Raw genomic sequence first — 15,263 nt, forward strand, 5'->3', positions numbered from 1 at the left:
ACGTTACAAGTTCCAGAGGGCAGAGCAGGCGTCCAGAAGGGGCGAGGGCGACACAGGATCCTCCCCTGTGACCGCACCTGCCCTGCCCACCACTGGACTTCTTGCTGTGAGAAAAACCACTCCCGTCTGCTCCAAGCCCTGCGGCTGAGTTTCTGATGCGTGCAGTCCCATTTAATAACCATAGATACACAAGGATACCTGGAAAATCAATCCATCCTAAAACAGCAGGAGTTTTAAACTCAGGCAGATCAGATGTGAGTAAATCTGACCAGATGTATTCAAGTAGGAAAGGATGAGCTGGAGAGGGCGGGCCATGTGGAAGCAAGCACCGTATTCAGTTCAGGCCAACTGCTGCCAGGGGCAATGCCAGCCCGGCATTCCCATGGGCCAGAACTCCTGGTTTCAAAGAGGAGCCCCAAATCCGGATTTCCACAGAAAGTTTCCTAATTTACAAAAAATAACACCCAAGTTTAAAAAATGCTTAACTCTCTCCAGATCAAAGAAGACTTGACTATAGGCTAAGGTTAGCCTGAAGGCCACCAGCTTTCAACCTCAGTAGAGAGGGTTAAGGCACAATAATAGAATACCCAAGCTCTGGAGAGATAATAATATAATGAGCACTTCTGTGTCAGACTGGGTTAAGGGCTTACTTTACACATGCTTATCTTGTTTTTTCTTTCTGGCCACCCTATTCAATTCCAAAGAAAGGCAATGCCAAAGAATGTTCAAACTACCACATAATTGCGTTCATTTCACATGCTAGCAAGTCAAGTCGGACTCTTTGCAACCCCATGGACTGTGGTCCATGGAATTCTCCAGGCCAGAATACTGGAGTGGGTAGCCTATCTCTTCTCCAGTGGATCTTCCCGACCTAGGAACTGAATCGGGGTCTCCTGCATTGCAGGTGGATTCTTTACCAACTGAGCTATCAGGGAAGCCTGTAGACTAGCAGTGTAATGCTCAAAATCCATCACACTAGGCTTCAGCAACATGTGAACCAAGAACTTCCAGATATTCAAGCAGGATTTAGAAAAGGCAGAGGAACCAGACATCAAATTGACAACACCTGTTGAATCACAGAAAAAGCAAGAGAATTCCAAAAAAAAACCTTCTCCTGCTTCATTGACTACACTAAATCCTTTGAATAATTGGATCACAACAAACTGTGGAAAATTCTTAAAGAGACAGGAATATCCGACCACCTTATCTGCCTCCTGAGAAACCTGTTTTCACGTCAAGAAGCAACAGTTATAACCAGACATGAAACAACAAACTGGTTAAAAACTGGGAAAGGAGTATGTCAATGCTGTATATTGTCACCTTGCTTATTTAATTTATATGCAGACTACATCATGTGAAATGTGGGGCTGGATAAATCACAAGCTGGAATCAAGATTTCCGGGAGAAATATCAACCATCTCAGATATGCAGATGATACCACCCTAATGGCAGAAAGGAAGAGGAACTAAAGAGCCTCTTGATGAGGGTGAAAGAGGAGAGTAAAAAAGCTGGCTTAAAACTCAACATTTAAAAAACTAAGATCATGGCATCTGATCCCATCACTTCATGGCAAATAGAAGGGGCAAAAGTGGAATCAGAGACAGATTTTCTTTTCTTGGGCTCCAAAATCACTGCAGATGGTGACTGCAGCCACAAAATTAAAAGATGCTTGCTCCCTGGAAGAAAAGCTATGACAAACCTAGACAGCATATTAAAAAGCAGAGACATCACTTTGCCAACAAAGCTCTGTAGAGTCAAACATATGATTTTTCAAGTCATGTACAGATGTGAGAATTGGGCCATGAAGAAGGCTGAGTGCCAAAGAATTGATGCTTTTGAATTAAGGTGCTGGAGAAAACTCTTCAGAGTCCCATGTACAGCAAGCAGATCAAACCAGTCAATCCTAAAGGAAATGAACCCTGAATATTCATTGGAAGGACTGATGCTGCAGCTGAGGCAAAGAGTCAACTCATTGGAAAAGACCCTAATGCTGGGAAAGGTTGAAGACAGGAGGAAACGAGGGTGGCAGAGGTTGAGATGGTTGGATGGCATCACCGACCCTATGGACATGAGTTTGAGCAAGCTCTGGGAGATGGTGAAGGACAGAGAAGCCTGGTGTGCTATAATCCATGGGGTCACAAACAGTCAGACACAACTTGGCAAATGAACAACATTTTACCAATGAGGAAACTGAGGTTTGAAAAGGTTAACAAACTTGCTGAGCCATTGAGCTAACTTGTGGCACAGACAGGATTTCAGCCCATGGCTGTCCGACCCTGAGGCCTGTGTCTGCCGGGGGCCAGCGTGAGGAACTCCACCATGGCAAAGGTCATGAGGAAGGAGGCTTGGCATACGCAAAGGCGTGATCAAGCCTCAGGAAACCCTGTTCCCGAGCATCTACCCCCAAAACCAGAGTCTATCTATTTTACTGTTTCATGCTCTCGCCTACACCTCTGACTTTATGGGGGGCTGTTCCTCACCGGTTCTCTCGGAGAAGGAGTAAACGTGCAGCTCCAAGGCAATAAAAATCCCTGGGCGTGACAAGAGTGTTTCAGCTTACGGACTCCTCTGAAGGTTATCTAGCCGGCCTGTACAGGTTTGTCAGGCCACACGTTGATTGTTTACAGCCTCCCAACCTGAGAGGCACGAGATGTTTTAGACTTACTAACGGCAAATTCTTTTGGGAAGTTAGAAGTTATTAGTATAGTGGGTCAGTCAGGAATTATATTGGTGAAGGGTTTTTTCATTTGTTGTGCCAATAATTGCTGCTAATTCCCTGCCCTGGGTGTGACAAGAGTGTCTCAGGTCAAACCTCTCTGCTGACAGACAAGCTTGTGTGACAAGATTATCCATACTCCTGCCACTATGCACATGACTGTTTACTACCTCTCAACCATAAACAGCAGAGAGAGTTTGAAGTATTTTGAAAGTCTTAATTAGCATAGGGCTTTTCTCATTGTTGAGTCAATGATTGCCGCCAGGCCTCCATATCCTTAGGTACCTGGGAATATATTAATCAATGTATTTGGAAGATAGAAAAGGAAATATAGTTGTTTTTAAGGTTAGCAATACTAGACTTTTTGAGTTAATGAATTTTCTCTTTTGTAATAGATCACTGTACTTTGTTATAAATCACTGTGTCCTTGCCATGTAAAAATGTAACTTTATTCTTAAGACTAAATAGATCTTAAGGGGAACATTGGTGAAGGGTTTTCATTTGTTGGGCTGATGTTTGCTGCTAAATCTCCATATTTCCTGCCCTTATAATGAATATAACTAACATATAGGAGAAATAAGTATTAACCTTTAAGCATATAGGAGAAATAAGTATTAATCATGTTAAGATTAATCATGTTAACCTTGGGTTAAATAAAATCCTTTCTTGACTGTAACTCACTACACCCTCACCCTATAGGAATGCAGCTTTATTTGGAGGGTGGTGCCTGGTTTAAGAAAAAAACACTCTTGGAAAAAATAAGTTTTTTGGTTATCAGAAAGAAAGGGTCGTAAAATGTCAGCAGGCCTCATGGCCAGAAGATGATGTAAAACCCCTAAGATTTTTTTACGTAAAGCACCTGATTTTGATAAAGGTCAGAACTGCTGACCCCCGCGTGACTCTGTATTCCTCCCTATGTGTAACAAAAGGTATATAAGCAAACCCAAAAATAAAGAAATCGGATCAGTTTCTGGAAAGACTGATTCCTCCATGTCGCTTCTTTCTTGCTCTCCATTTCTCTGGCTGAATTCCCATCTGGTGCATGGGTACCCACCAAGCCTGCTAATTTTGCCTGGGCTTCTAAGATCAGACCGGGGAGGCCTCAGTGCCTCCTCTCCTTCGGGAGAACGGAAAGACGCCTGTGGCCTACGTAGGTGGTGATTGGTATTCCATGTAAACGAAGTTATTCAGCCTCTTTTTCTCTGCTAATTTTCTAACCCCTCTCTATCTGTAATTAAATAAGTTATTTCCAAGGACGCCAACTCCGTCCCCACCTTCGAATCACCCTGGATCTACCAGGGCTGGACCCCGGCATGTGTCCTTGTCCACCCTTTGGGAGGAATGCCCACTGCATCCCGAAAGCAAAAGACCTGCTTCATATCGTTACTCGTCAGCCTGTGAATAAATGAGTAGCAACCCTTGGAAAGACTTCCAAATCAGTTCTAAAAGAGACCAGGCTCACATCCTCCTTCTCTGCAGCCCTTCAATAACAAGAGCAAAGCTCTGTCCAAATATTCTTATTCACCACTCACTGAATGAATGAACGTTTGTTCTGTGCCTTTAAGTTTACTAAAGTGCTTTTAAACGCATATCTCACTTAATCCTCACATCAACCTGGTGGTGTTGTTACCACTGTTTGACAGATAATGAAACGGAGGATTAGACAGCTTAGTGGGTTTGTTCAGAATCCAGGCAATTAGCAGAGTCCAGGCTCGAGCCCTGGTCTTTCTGATGCCAAGCCTGCGTTCCCTCTATTTCAGCAGACCACGGCCAGACTTCCTGTATAAGCTCCCCACCTGCCGCCTCACTTTAAAGTCATCATTTGGGATTCCTCTGATGGCCCCGTGTCTAAGACTCCACACTCCCAATGTGAGCCCTGGACAGGGAACTACAGCCTGGATGCCCCAACTAAAGGTTTGCTTGCCATAACTAAAAGATCTCAGACAGGTTGCAGCTAAGATCAGGTGCAGCAAAATAAATAATATTTTGAAAAATTAATAAAGTAAAAAAATCATTATTTGTTTAAACTAATTCCTACATGACTCTAAAGTAACTCCAGGACTTCCCTGGTAGTCCAGTGGTTAAGAATCTGCCTGCTAACGCAGGGGACAGGAATTCAATCCTGCTCCAGGAAGATTCCACATGCCACCGGGCAACTAAGCACATGGATCACAACTACTGAGCCTACATGTCACAACTACTGAAGCCTGAATGCTCCAGAGCCCGTGCTCTGCAACAGGAGAAGCCACCGCAATGAGAAGCCTGCATACTACAACCAGAGTAGCCCCTTGCTTGCTGCAACTAGAGAATGCCCGTGTGCGGCAACAAACACCCAGTGCAGCCAAAAATAAAATAAAATAAAAAATTTTTAAAGTAATTGCAGTATGTCTGACAGTCCCCAGGTACCATATTTATGTTTTCGTGAATAGCTTCATCCTAGAATATACTCAGTGAGAGGACAAAAATAAATATATCAAGTAATATATTCAGAACTGGAATGTAAATGGACACACACACACAAGTCTAGGAAATCTAATTTTAGAAAGAATCAGTCAAAAAGTCCCACACAGCACAGTGTGCATTTGGCCTGAGGGAGGCTGCCCACACTGCTTTAAACCTCAATTAACTCAGGGAGAGAAGGAATCCTGGAATTCTTACTGGCATTTTGCTGTCAGAGGCACCAGGTAGGTGAAGAACAGAATGACTTTTCATCATGTTCTCCCAGAAAAAATACTAAGGCCCACAATTTTTTTTTTTTTTTAAAGAGTACATGGCTCGGTAGAAATAAGTAGGTATTCCAAAAAGGCTGACATGCTGATAGGTGCATTATTCTGGAGTTAGGTGCTCACAGCCCTGACTCTCACCTGAGCTAAGGGGAAGGGAAGTGGGTAAACCTGCCTAGTGACCCCAGCCTGGAAGCTGATCCGGGGTGGGGGCCACAAAGGACTTCAAGGCCATCAGGACATCTCGGCCCATCTTGGGCTCACTCACTTCGCCACTTAAGGTGGCTATAACCTCCTTCACAATGGGATTGGCTTGTAATTAGCCTTCGTGACTGCCAGTGATCATGCAAATGTAAGTTCCATTACTGTATGGGATTTGTCTCTTGTTCACTGAAATATGCCAAGTCCCTAAAACAGTGCCTGGCACACAGTAAGCATCAGTAAATACTTGTTAAATAAATGAATTAATGATCTGGGTGTGGGATGGATCTTCCCTGGCCCACTGGCTAAAGTGGCCAAGGGCCAAGAACAGATGTCCATTACCCTGGTCACTGGCTGGCTCATCTTCTCTTCACAGACATACACCACTGCAGTTCAAGCTCCTTGAGATCCTGGGTTGGGTCTGGTATCTCTCCTTTCACTGTCTCCCCTCCATTGTACCCCTTTCACTATGCCTCCAATGTGCCACTATCTGCCACCCCAACCCTGTAACACTCTTCTTTAGCTTCCAAGGGCCCTCATCACACACTATGAACTTCACCCCCCGCACCCTCTGCATGTCTGCTCTGTGCCAGGCACTGTGATAAACAAAGGGGATAGGGACTTCCTTGGTGGTCCAATGGTGACTGGACTCTGTGACTCCACGGCAGGAGGCACAGGTTCGATCCCTGGTCTGGAAACTAAAATCCCAAATGCCAATGCAGCATGGCCAAAGAAAAAAATTTTTTTTATTTAAACACCCCTCACCTTCCAAAAGGGAACATCTTCTGAGGGAGCCAAGAACAGAAACAATTAGAATACAATACAGTGGGTTGGCCAAAAACTTCATTTGAGGTTTTCCGTGCACTCTTATAGAAAAATCCAAATGAACTTTTTGGCTAATCCAATAAGCTCTATAAAGGAGGCACTTCCTTTCCTTGTGACTTCCCTGGTGGTTCAGATGGTAAAGCGTCTGTCTACAATGCGGGAGACCTGGGTTCGATCCCTGGGTCGGGAAGATTCCCTGGAGAAGGAAATGGCAACCCACTCCAGTAGTCTTGCCTAGAAAATCCCACAGATGGAGGAGCCTGGTGCAGGCTACTGTCCACGGGGTTGCAAAGAGTCGGACACGACTGAAGGACTTCACTTTCACTTTCATGGTCAAAGTCACAAACTGACAACCCTCAGGCCTAATATAGCCCATATAGTGATTTAATTTTTACAATTAGTCACTGATCTCTAAAAATGTGTTGCTTTTACATAAAATTTCAGACTGCCAGAGTCTGTTGGAAAATCAGCAGAGCTGGCAGTACAGGACCTATATTCTCCGGACCTCAGCAGCTGTGACCAGGTAGTGGTTACCCCAGGTGTGGTTACATGTGGCCTCCAGAGTCCCTCCCCAACCTCTCCCTACTGACTTCAGACCAGGAGGCCAAGGGTCGGCAGCCACTTTTTCTGTGTTGGCGTGGTTGTTATCTGGGGTCACCTGGGTGGCTCAGTGCTAAAGAATTTGCCTGCCAATGCAGGAGAGGCAGGTTCAATTCCTGGGTTGAGAACATCCCTTGGAGAAGGAAATGGCAACCCACTTCAGTATTCTTGCCTGGGAAATACCATGAACAGAAGAGCCCGGTAGGCTACAGTCCATGGGATTGCAAAGAGTTGGACACAATCTTGCAACTAAACAACAACAAACAATTGTTATCTGAGAGGGAAACTGCTTCTCTGTACCCACATTTCTATAATCAGTGAGAAAATAGAAGAGAAACTGAAAGGCCCATGTGGAGCACTTGAAAGCATGGTAGAGAACTTATTTCTGATGAAAGCGAAGGATATTCCTACTTATGTGATATGTAAGTCAAGTGTGTCTGTCTTGTCCCCAGCATGCTGTGCTCACGTACCTACCTGGTCCATCAGGCCTCCCAGCAGAGCTGCCCTCATAAACCCACTGCAGGCTAATGAGCTGGGCAACTGAGTAGCCATGTTGCCTGTTGTCCAGAAACTCACCCTCTAGTGGGCCAGACACATAAACGGAAAACGAGGGCCTACTGTGAGTAGTTCTCTAACAGGTACTATGGCAATTGAGAAGTACGAGCCCTAAGTCACCCTGGAGAAGTGAGGAAAAGCTGACAGTAAGAATTACCCTGAAGCCAGCTCTAGAAAAGGGCAGAAGTTTCTTCAAACAGGGAAGAGGAGGGTGAAAAGAAGTCCTGAGTAAACTGCCAAAAATAGTGCTCTGGCACCAAAAGCATTGCTCATCAAGATTACCCACCCTCCACGGAGAAGCTGGATAAATTCCCACGATTCCAGGCCACTTGGAAAAGCTTCCAAGAAAGCAAGGCCAGTACCAGTACGGGTTCCCTTCCTGCCTGAAAACTGTAGAAAGCGCAGGTCACCACTGAGAACAAAACGTCCAGTTGTGTAATTCAACTTTACGTCACCAGCATGCCTCACTGGCTTTTATCTGGCAGGAATAAAAACCTGGATTTTGGCTGGATTTTGAAAGCTCCCAGTCCCTTGCTTCAGTTAACGTACAAAACTTCTTCACTGGGAATATAAAGCAATGCAGAGAAACTACTCTGGCATCAAAAGAAATCAGTTACTCTTTCATTTCTTGCTAATAAGACAAAGGCTGGGGAAGGGAATTCCCAAATCAAGATAGGAGGAAGGCTGACATTAAAGAAAAAGAAAATAATAATAATAATATGAAAGGCCAAATCCTTGCTCATTGAGTAATCGCCAACTGGTAAGAGCTGAAAAATTTTTCAGAATTTTTTTAACACCCACCTCTGCAGTCAGAGTTGAAGAGGAATTCTTGCCACTGAGATGATTTTCGGCTTGGGCAGACTCCTGTTGAGCTCGGCGCCCCATCTTGGCCCCCTGTAAGGAGAGATGAGGGGTGCTGCTGACTCAAACATCTCTGAGCCACTATGAGGAAGACAATTCTGCCAAGGTAAGCAAGGACTGGATTTCTGATGACATGGGGTGGATAGGATTTGAGCAACGTGAACTTAGAAAATGCGCCAAACCCTTCAAACAAAAGTGCCCAAGGTCAGTTCTATGTGGTAGGGCAAGAAACCCATGCATTGATCACTTAGAAAATGCTCCAAACCCTTCAAACAAAGTACCCAAAGTCAGTTCTATATGGTAGGATAGGAAATTCATGCGTTGATTACAATGTTTTCTTTTAATGGCCATAGAACTATTCTAGCCAAAGAAATGCAGCTAGAACTTCCTCTAGAAGGGACAGGGAGCTCATGCCACAGCTCAGGCAGAGTATGGTCAAGGCTCCCATGTCCTGATGTGGGATTTCAGGAGGGCCTAACTTCAAAGTTGCAGCTTGGCATGAAAATAGTTATCAAAAAGGCGTTTGGTGGGGGAAGAAATTCCATGGAAACTGAAACCAGAGAAATACAGATAGCATTTCCTTTGACGTATATGCTAATTGGGTTTGCACTTACAGACATTAAAGGAAAGCTCTTATAAGAATTTTCTGAGACATCAGCTTTGGGAATCAGAACACTTCAAATTCTGAGTCATCAAAGGACCCATCTGCAGGTGTTTCCCAAAGCCCTCCTAGGGTGGAGGGCTCCATCTGTGTCTCCAATGTCTCCCAGCACATACAAACATTATTTGGGCAGACTGGAGGGTGTTGAAATGTTTATATTTTTCTTTTCTTGTTCTTAAAAAAAAAAACAAAAAACAGCATTACTGTAAGCATTTTTAGATCTCATCTGATGTAGCTTCATTTGATTTCACAATAACAGGGGCTCGGACTGAGGCCATTTTACAAATGATGTAATTGAGACCCAGGAAAGCAATAAAGTGGCAGATAAGCATAAGAGCAAAATCTTCTGCCTTCAAATTCTGAAGGCTTTTTCTGTGACCTGCTGGAATTTCAGTTCTAAGATGTTCTAAGATGTTCAATAAATTGAGAGAAGTTACATGAGAGCTGCAAAAAAAACCATTATGTAGTGTTTACACATGAAATTCTAATTAATCATTTAGATTTCAGGAATGACAGAAACAGTATTCAGACAATAAGCAGCTCATTTTCTTCCCAAGGTAGACAATTCTACTCCTTCACCTGTGGCTGCCCTTTCCCATATATGATAACATTGGGTATCTGAATAGGGCATATTACACGGAGTGACTGTGGTCAAACAAAACTTCAAGGATCTTGTCTCTACTGTTTATAGATGGTTTCTCTAGCATATTTGTCAAGCATTTTAAGGTTTTAAACTTTTGGAAGACGCTGTATAAATCCATAGGAATGACTGGTAGAGAAACTACATTACTACCTGGTTTTATATATTTTAAATGTATGGTCTCTTTATTGCCCATCTTCCTCCATTGAAACATAAGCCCCATGAGGGCAGGGGCTTAGTTTTTCTTTTCACTGTTATATTTCTAACACCTAGGACAATCAATGCCTGATACACAGAAGGAGCTCAGTAAATATTTGTTTAAAGAGTAAATGAGTAACTACACTCATTTTCTCCCAGTACTAAAAAAAGTACACATATCAAGAAAGGCCTGATGACATAATATTCTCCTTGGTCAGTCAAGCAACCTGCTTCTTTCTAGAACAATTTGCTCCCATTCCTCATATCTCCTCTCTAGCAATTTGGAGGCTATCCGATGTTACTAGGGCACTTCAAGACATGGAGAGATTCCACAGCAGAAACTAAAGACTTGTGGGCCAATCTTTTGTGACCCTGATCTTCAGTAATTTTAAAGGTAAAAAGGCCTGGTGAGGCCGTGATGGAATTAAGAGACACACACCGAACTTGGGTCTTGAATCTAGCTCAGTTATCTATATATATACGTGCTAAGCCGCTTCAATTGTGCCAGACTCTTTGAGACCCTATAGACTGTAGCCATTCAGGCTCCTCTGTCCAAGGGAGTCTCCAGGCAAGAATTCTGGAGTGGGTTGCCATGCCCTCCTCCAGGGGGTCTTCCCGACACAGGGCTATAACCTTAGGTAAATCACGACCTCAGAAGCAACAGCCCTAACCCTAACCTCAGCATATGCCAGTTGCTGTGTTAAATGCTTTCCAGGCACGTCTCGTTTCATCTTCACCTCCTTGAAGGAGACATAAATCTCCACTCTAGAGATAAGGAAATCGAGGTTAACTTTCTTTAACCCATGCAACAGCTTTACACTCCCTCTGACCTGTGGGCTCCCCACCTCGCCTCCGGCCACGCCCTCGCTCTTTAAAACTGAGGTAACGCCCATCTCCCCTGGCGGTGAGTGGAAAGAAAGACTCTCCCTAACTCCTTTCCCTTCGTCCACTCTGAAAACAGTACGGTTTTTACTTCAACTCCTGGCATGACATGGCCAAGGGAAAAAGCTCTAGCATGAGTGCAAGTGTGACCCTCGCCAGGGCACCTCCAGTCACTCTCAGATCTATCTGTCCATCCTTGGGAAGTTGGCAAGTTGGAGCTCCAGAGAGCGGAGAGAAGCTGGGAAATTTCCCACCGTTCTCACAGGCCGGCAGGGGCAGGATCTGTTTTCCAGTCTTTGAGAATTTTAAAGAAAGCAAACCCTAGGCCAGCAGCGGAGCTCACCGCTGCCCCAGGGGCGGGGCGAGGGAGGCCGCCTCCTCTCCCGCAAGGCTGAGAGCCTGCTGGCTCCTGGCGCCAGGGACAGGCTGGGCCGAAGCGGCTCAGGGAAGCCAGGGCCGGCGGGGTCGCCCCTCCCCACCCGCTAATTCTTGGCCCCGATCCCCGCCCCGAGTCGGTCCTCACGGAGGTGGCCGGGCCGCGACGCCGCTCCTCGCCTAGGTCCAGCAAGTCCTCCATCTCTGCGGCTGCCTGACGTCACTTCCTGGAAACCCAGACGCTTAGTCGCGTCCCTGACGACGGCTCCGCCCTTTCACTCCAAGACTTAAAGGGTCCGCTTCATTGTTTCCTGGAGTGTACGTGCCATCCTCAAATTTAAACCAAATCTTTCCTAAACCTACCTTTTATGACATTTGGAAGGAATCTCCACATATTAAATCCTGATGAGGGTGCTCCTGTGGGACAGTGAAGTTTTAGTTTTTAGAAACTGCCTACCTCTGTTCAGTTCAGTCACTCAGTCGTGTCCTACTCTTTGCGACCCCATGGACTGCACAGCACACCAGGCCTCCCTGTCCATCACCAATTCCCAGAGTTTACTCAGACTCACTGAGTCGGTGATTGCATCCAACCATCTCATCCTCTGTCTTCCCCTTCTCCTCCCGCCTTCAATCTTTCCCAGCATCAGGGCCTCTGTTCAAATAGGTAAGTTGTAAAGTGCAAAGCACTACTATTAATAGTAGTAATTATTCTTATCCTTTTCATGTGTATAGCTCTTGTCAATGTACAGAGGAACTTCACAGTTATTAGTGCATGGAAAATGCATAACAACTTTGTCGGAGACAAGATAAGTTATACTATCTCCATTGGACTGACACACCCTGAGGGTGAGGTGCTAATAAATGACTTATAATGAGAAGTGCAATATACCTAATTTCTGCCTTCAAGAAGTTGACAGAGCAGTTAAACCAACACATCAAATATAACTATCAAAAGTACAAATAACCCCTCCAAGCCCCCATGAAGTGAGCAAAAGTAGTATTTCTATCCAACAATTGAAGACAGTGAGGTGCAGAACAGTACCTTGAGGAAAACCACCTGAGTATTAAGCAGAAGAGCCACATGCTTTTCTGACCCCAGGTCTTACTGGTGTTTTTCTCTGGCGTGTATTACTGGGTGCCAGCCAGTCTCCTGGGCCAGTAGAGGAAGATGGTCCCCAAATTCCCAGCCTAATGGGACTATTGAGTTGAGTCTTCATTGACTCTACATATAAGGTTCCCTAATTCAATAACACTGACCAATCCTTGGTACTGGAGACTGCCAGCTGGGACCCCAGAACTTGAGTTCATGGCCCTGAAAGTGAAGTGTCCCCAGCATCATCCTAGGCATAAGGCTTTAGATGGCTTCTCAAAAGCAAAGACGTGTAAGAGGGATTACCAACCCTAAAACTGGAATGTAGGATTTCTTCAATCCCTAATAAATGATTAGGTCCAATCATTTATCCACATGTTCACTGGGTAGGGCTATGTGCTAGCATGCCCGTGACAGCAGCAGTACTGTCTGGATGTCAGAAGAATTGAAACTTCATCCTAGCTCAGCTGATACCTACCTGTGTAGCCCTGTAGAACTTTCTCAGCTTCCTCCCTTGTAGTGACTCTTAGAGATTACCCCTAAAACCTTTTACTCATGAGTTCTGATTCTCATTGAGAGTAATACCTTGTTAGATTTTAACCTGAATAAACATTCACTGCCAAAGATCCAAGATGGATGAAATATAGGCTTCAGTGAAGCCCTTGTTCCCTTCTTCCTTGGTGCCAGATGAGGAAGAAGGGATTAATCTTAGGATTTCCCCATTTCTTGTAATTGCCGTCAAACAGTAATCAATATGGAGGCTGCAAAGAATAAAGAGTTTTATTGAGGGGGTGGGGGTCTGAAAATTGCAATTCAGGAGACACAGATTCTGGTAAAAATCAAGAGTGTTCTAGGAAAGAGGAACAGAAAGGAGATCACAAAGGCAAAGGCCATAAGGCTGTTCTCTGATGCAAGAAAGGAAATATTTGTCTTTAAGGAATCAAGAGTTGTTTTAGAGTAAGGGTCTGATGCGAAGAACCGATTCATTGGAAAAAACCCTGATGCTGGGAAAGATTGAGGGCAGGAGGAACAGGGGCCAAAAGAGGTTGAGATGGTTGGACACCGACTCAATGGACATGAGTTTGAGCAAGCTCCAGGAGGTAGTAAAGGACAGGGAAGCCTGGTGTGCTGTAGTCCATGGGGTCGCAAAGAGTCGGACAGAACTGAGCGACCAAAAAACAACTGATAAGTAGACAGGATTTCACAAGTTATTATAAGATAGGGGTCTGATAAGGATCTTGAATTTCTGGCAGATCTTCTGGATGCCTTCATTAGCACAGTCAGTGGACAGAAGGTTAGGTTTTACCCAGGCTGAGACTCGCATACTTCATACTTCCTTAATGGCCTTCTGGTTCCATTTTAGAGAGCTCTTTTAGCAATACCGACTCCATTTCTATTTTCTTTTCACTTTTTATAGCCACACCACCACCACTTCCAAACCTTCACTCCCACTTCTTCCCCAAATTCCTGAAAGCAAAAGATGCTCACTCTAGGCAGAAAGAAGCCCTAGAATAGTGGCTTCCAAACCTTGCAGAGCACCTGAATCACCTGTGAAGTGTGTTAAAAAACACATGTGTCAGGGCCCTGCCCTGTAGACTCTGATTGGTAGAGGTGGTATCCAGAAGGATATAACTTTAATAATTTTCCCTCCCATTTTGCAAGTATTTAAAGGTCTCAGTAAGGCCTTCTCTGATTTTAAATTGCAACATCCCCTCAACCTGGGCACTCTGTCTTCTCTGGTTTATTTTCCACCATGGCACTTACCTTTTATCACACCACATTATTTACATATTTTAATTCAGTTATTGCCTTCCCTATGGTCCTACCTCCACTTCTAGAATGTAGAGTCCTTAAGGGAATGATTTGGTTGGTTTTGTTCACTGCTGCCTCCGTAGAGCCTAGAACAGTGCCTGGCATATAGTAGGTGTCAAAAATATTTTTCAAATGATAGCTGAATTCCAGAGGAAATAGAGCATAATATTTAAGTGCACTGGAGGAGGGCAGGGCAGCCCACTCCAGTATTCTTGCCTGGAGAATCCCCATGGACGGAGGAGCCTCGTGGGCTACAGTCCACGGGGTCACAAGGAGTTGGAAAGGACTGAGCGACTACACACAGCACATTTAAGTGCATAGATATTGGCAATAGACCTCCTGTGTCCCAATCTCAGTGTTGACTCCCCCTGATTATATGACCTAAAAGTAATTCAAACGCAAGTTACTTTAACCTTTTTACACCTAGGATCCCTCATTTCTTATGCAAATAAATGTCTTCCCAAACCAGAGAGCCCGTGTTAAATATCACCTCCACCACTCACAAGCAGTGAAGCCTCTTAAACAGGTCTGTGTCTCTATTTCCTCAACTTAAGCTGATCAACCACAGCCCTGGGGATGCAGAGAACGTCCTTTCCGTTAATGTCCTGGGATCCAGGGTCAGGAAGGCGAAGTGGGATCGGGTGGCGGGGAGCAGCACCGATTCCCTGGAAAGCGATCAATTCAGAGATTATCCCGTGTCGGAGCGGGGTGGGGTGGTGGAGGGGTGAGTGGGCAGTGGGGTGGAAAGGGCGCGGGCATTGTGGTTTGCCCTTCTGAAACTTATGGTGAGAAAAGACCTAGAAATGTAGGCTGAGAGAAGGAATGAAAGCGGAGGGGAAAAAAAAAACAACAACCCTCCCCTCACCCATCTGGGAAATGGGCTCGGGCCAACTGCTGACTCCGCACTGGCTGGCGCAGCTCCCCGCGGAGCCCTCGGCCGGGGAGGGAGGCCGCGCACATCTGGAGGACATTTCTGCGAGAGCGACGGCGGAGCGGGGCTCGGGGAAGGGAGAGGTGCCCGTGTGCGCACGTGGGGCCCGGAGAGAGAGAGAGGCTGTTCCCCAGGGCACCCCGTCTTGTTCCTCCTCGCCCTCTTTCGAGCCCTTCTCCCCAGGTTCCCGGCA

The 15,263-nt window shown here is 45.3% G+C and overlaps 1 protein-coding gene across 1 annotated transcript in view; it reads right to left on the reverse strand.

Moving 5' to 3' along the window:
* The window catches only part of IFT43 (intraflagellar transport 43), a 110,497-nt gene extending 99,058 nt beyond the window's left edge, over positions 1-11,439 (reverse strand). The window contains exons 1-2 of the mRNA XM_068965733.1: positions 11,386-11,439; positions 8,422-8,514 (exon numbers count right to left, since the gene is read on the reverse strand). Coding sequence (XP_068821834.1) covers positions 8,422-8,514; positions 11,386-11,439 — 147 coding nt within the window. The remainder of the gene's footprint in view (positions 1-8,421; positions 8,515-11,385) is intronic.
* Positions 11,440-15,263: the final 3,824 nt, after the last annotated feature.

Source organism: Capricornis sumatraensis, chromosome 2, assembly GCF_032405125.1.
Source record: "Capricornis sumatraensis isolate serow.1 chromosome 2, serow.2, whole genome shotgun sequence".
Lineage (NCBI taxonomy): Eukaryota > Metazoa > Chordata > Mammalia > Artiodactyla > Bovidae > Capricornis > Capricornis sumatraensis.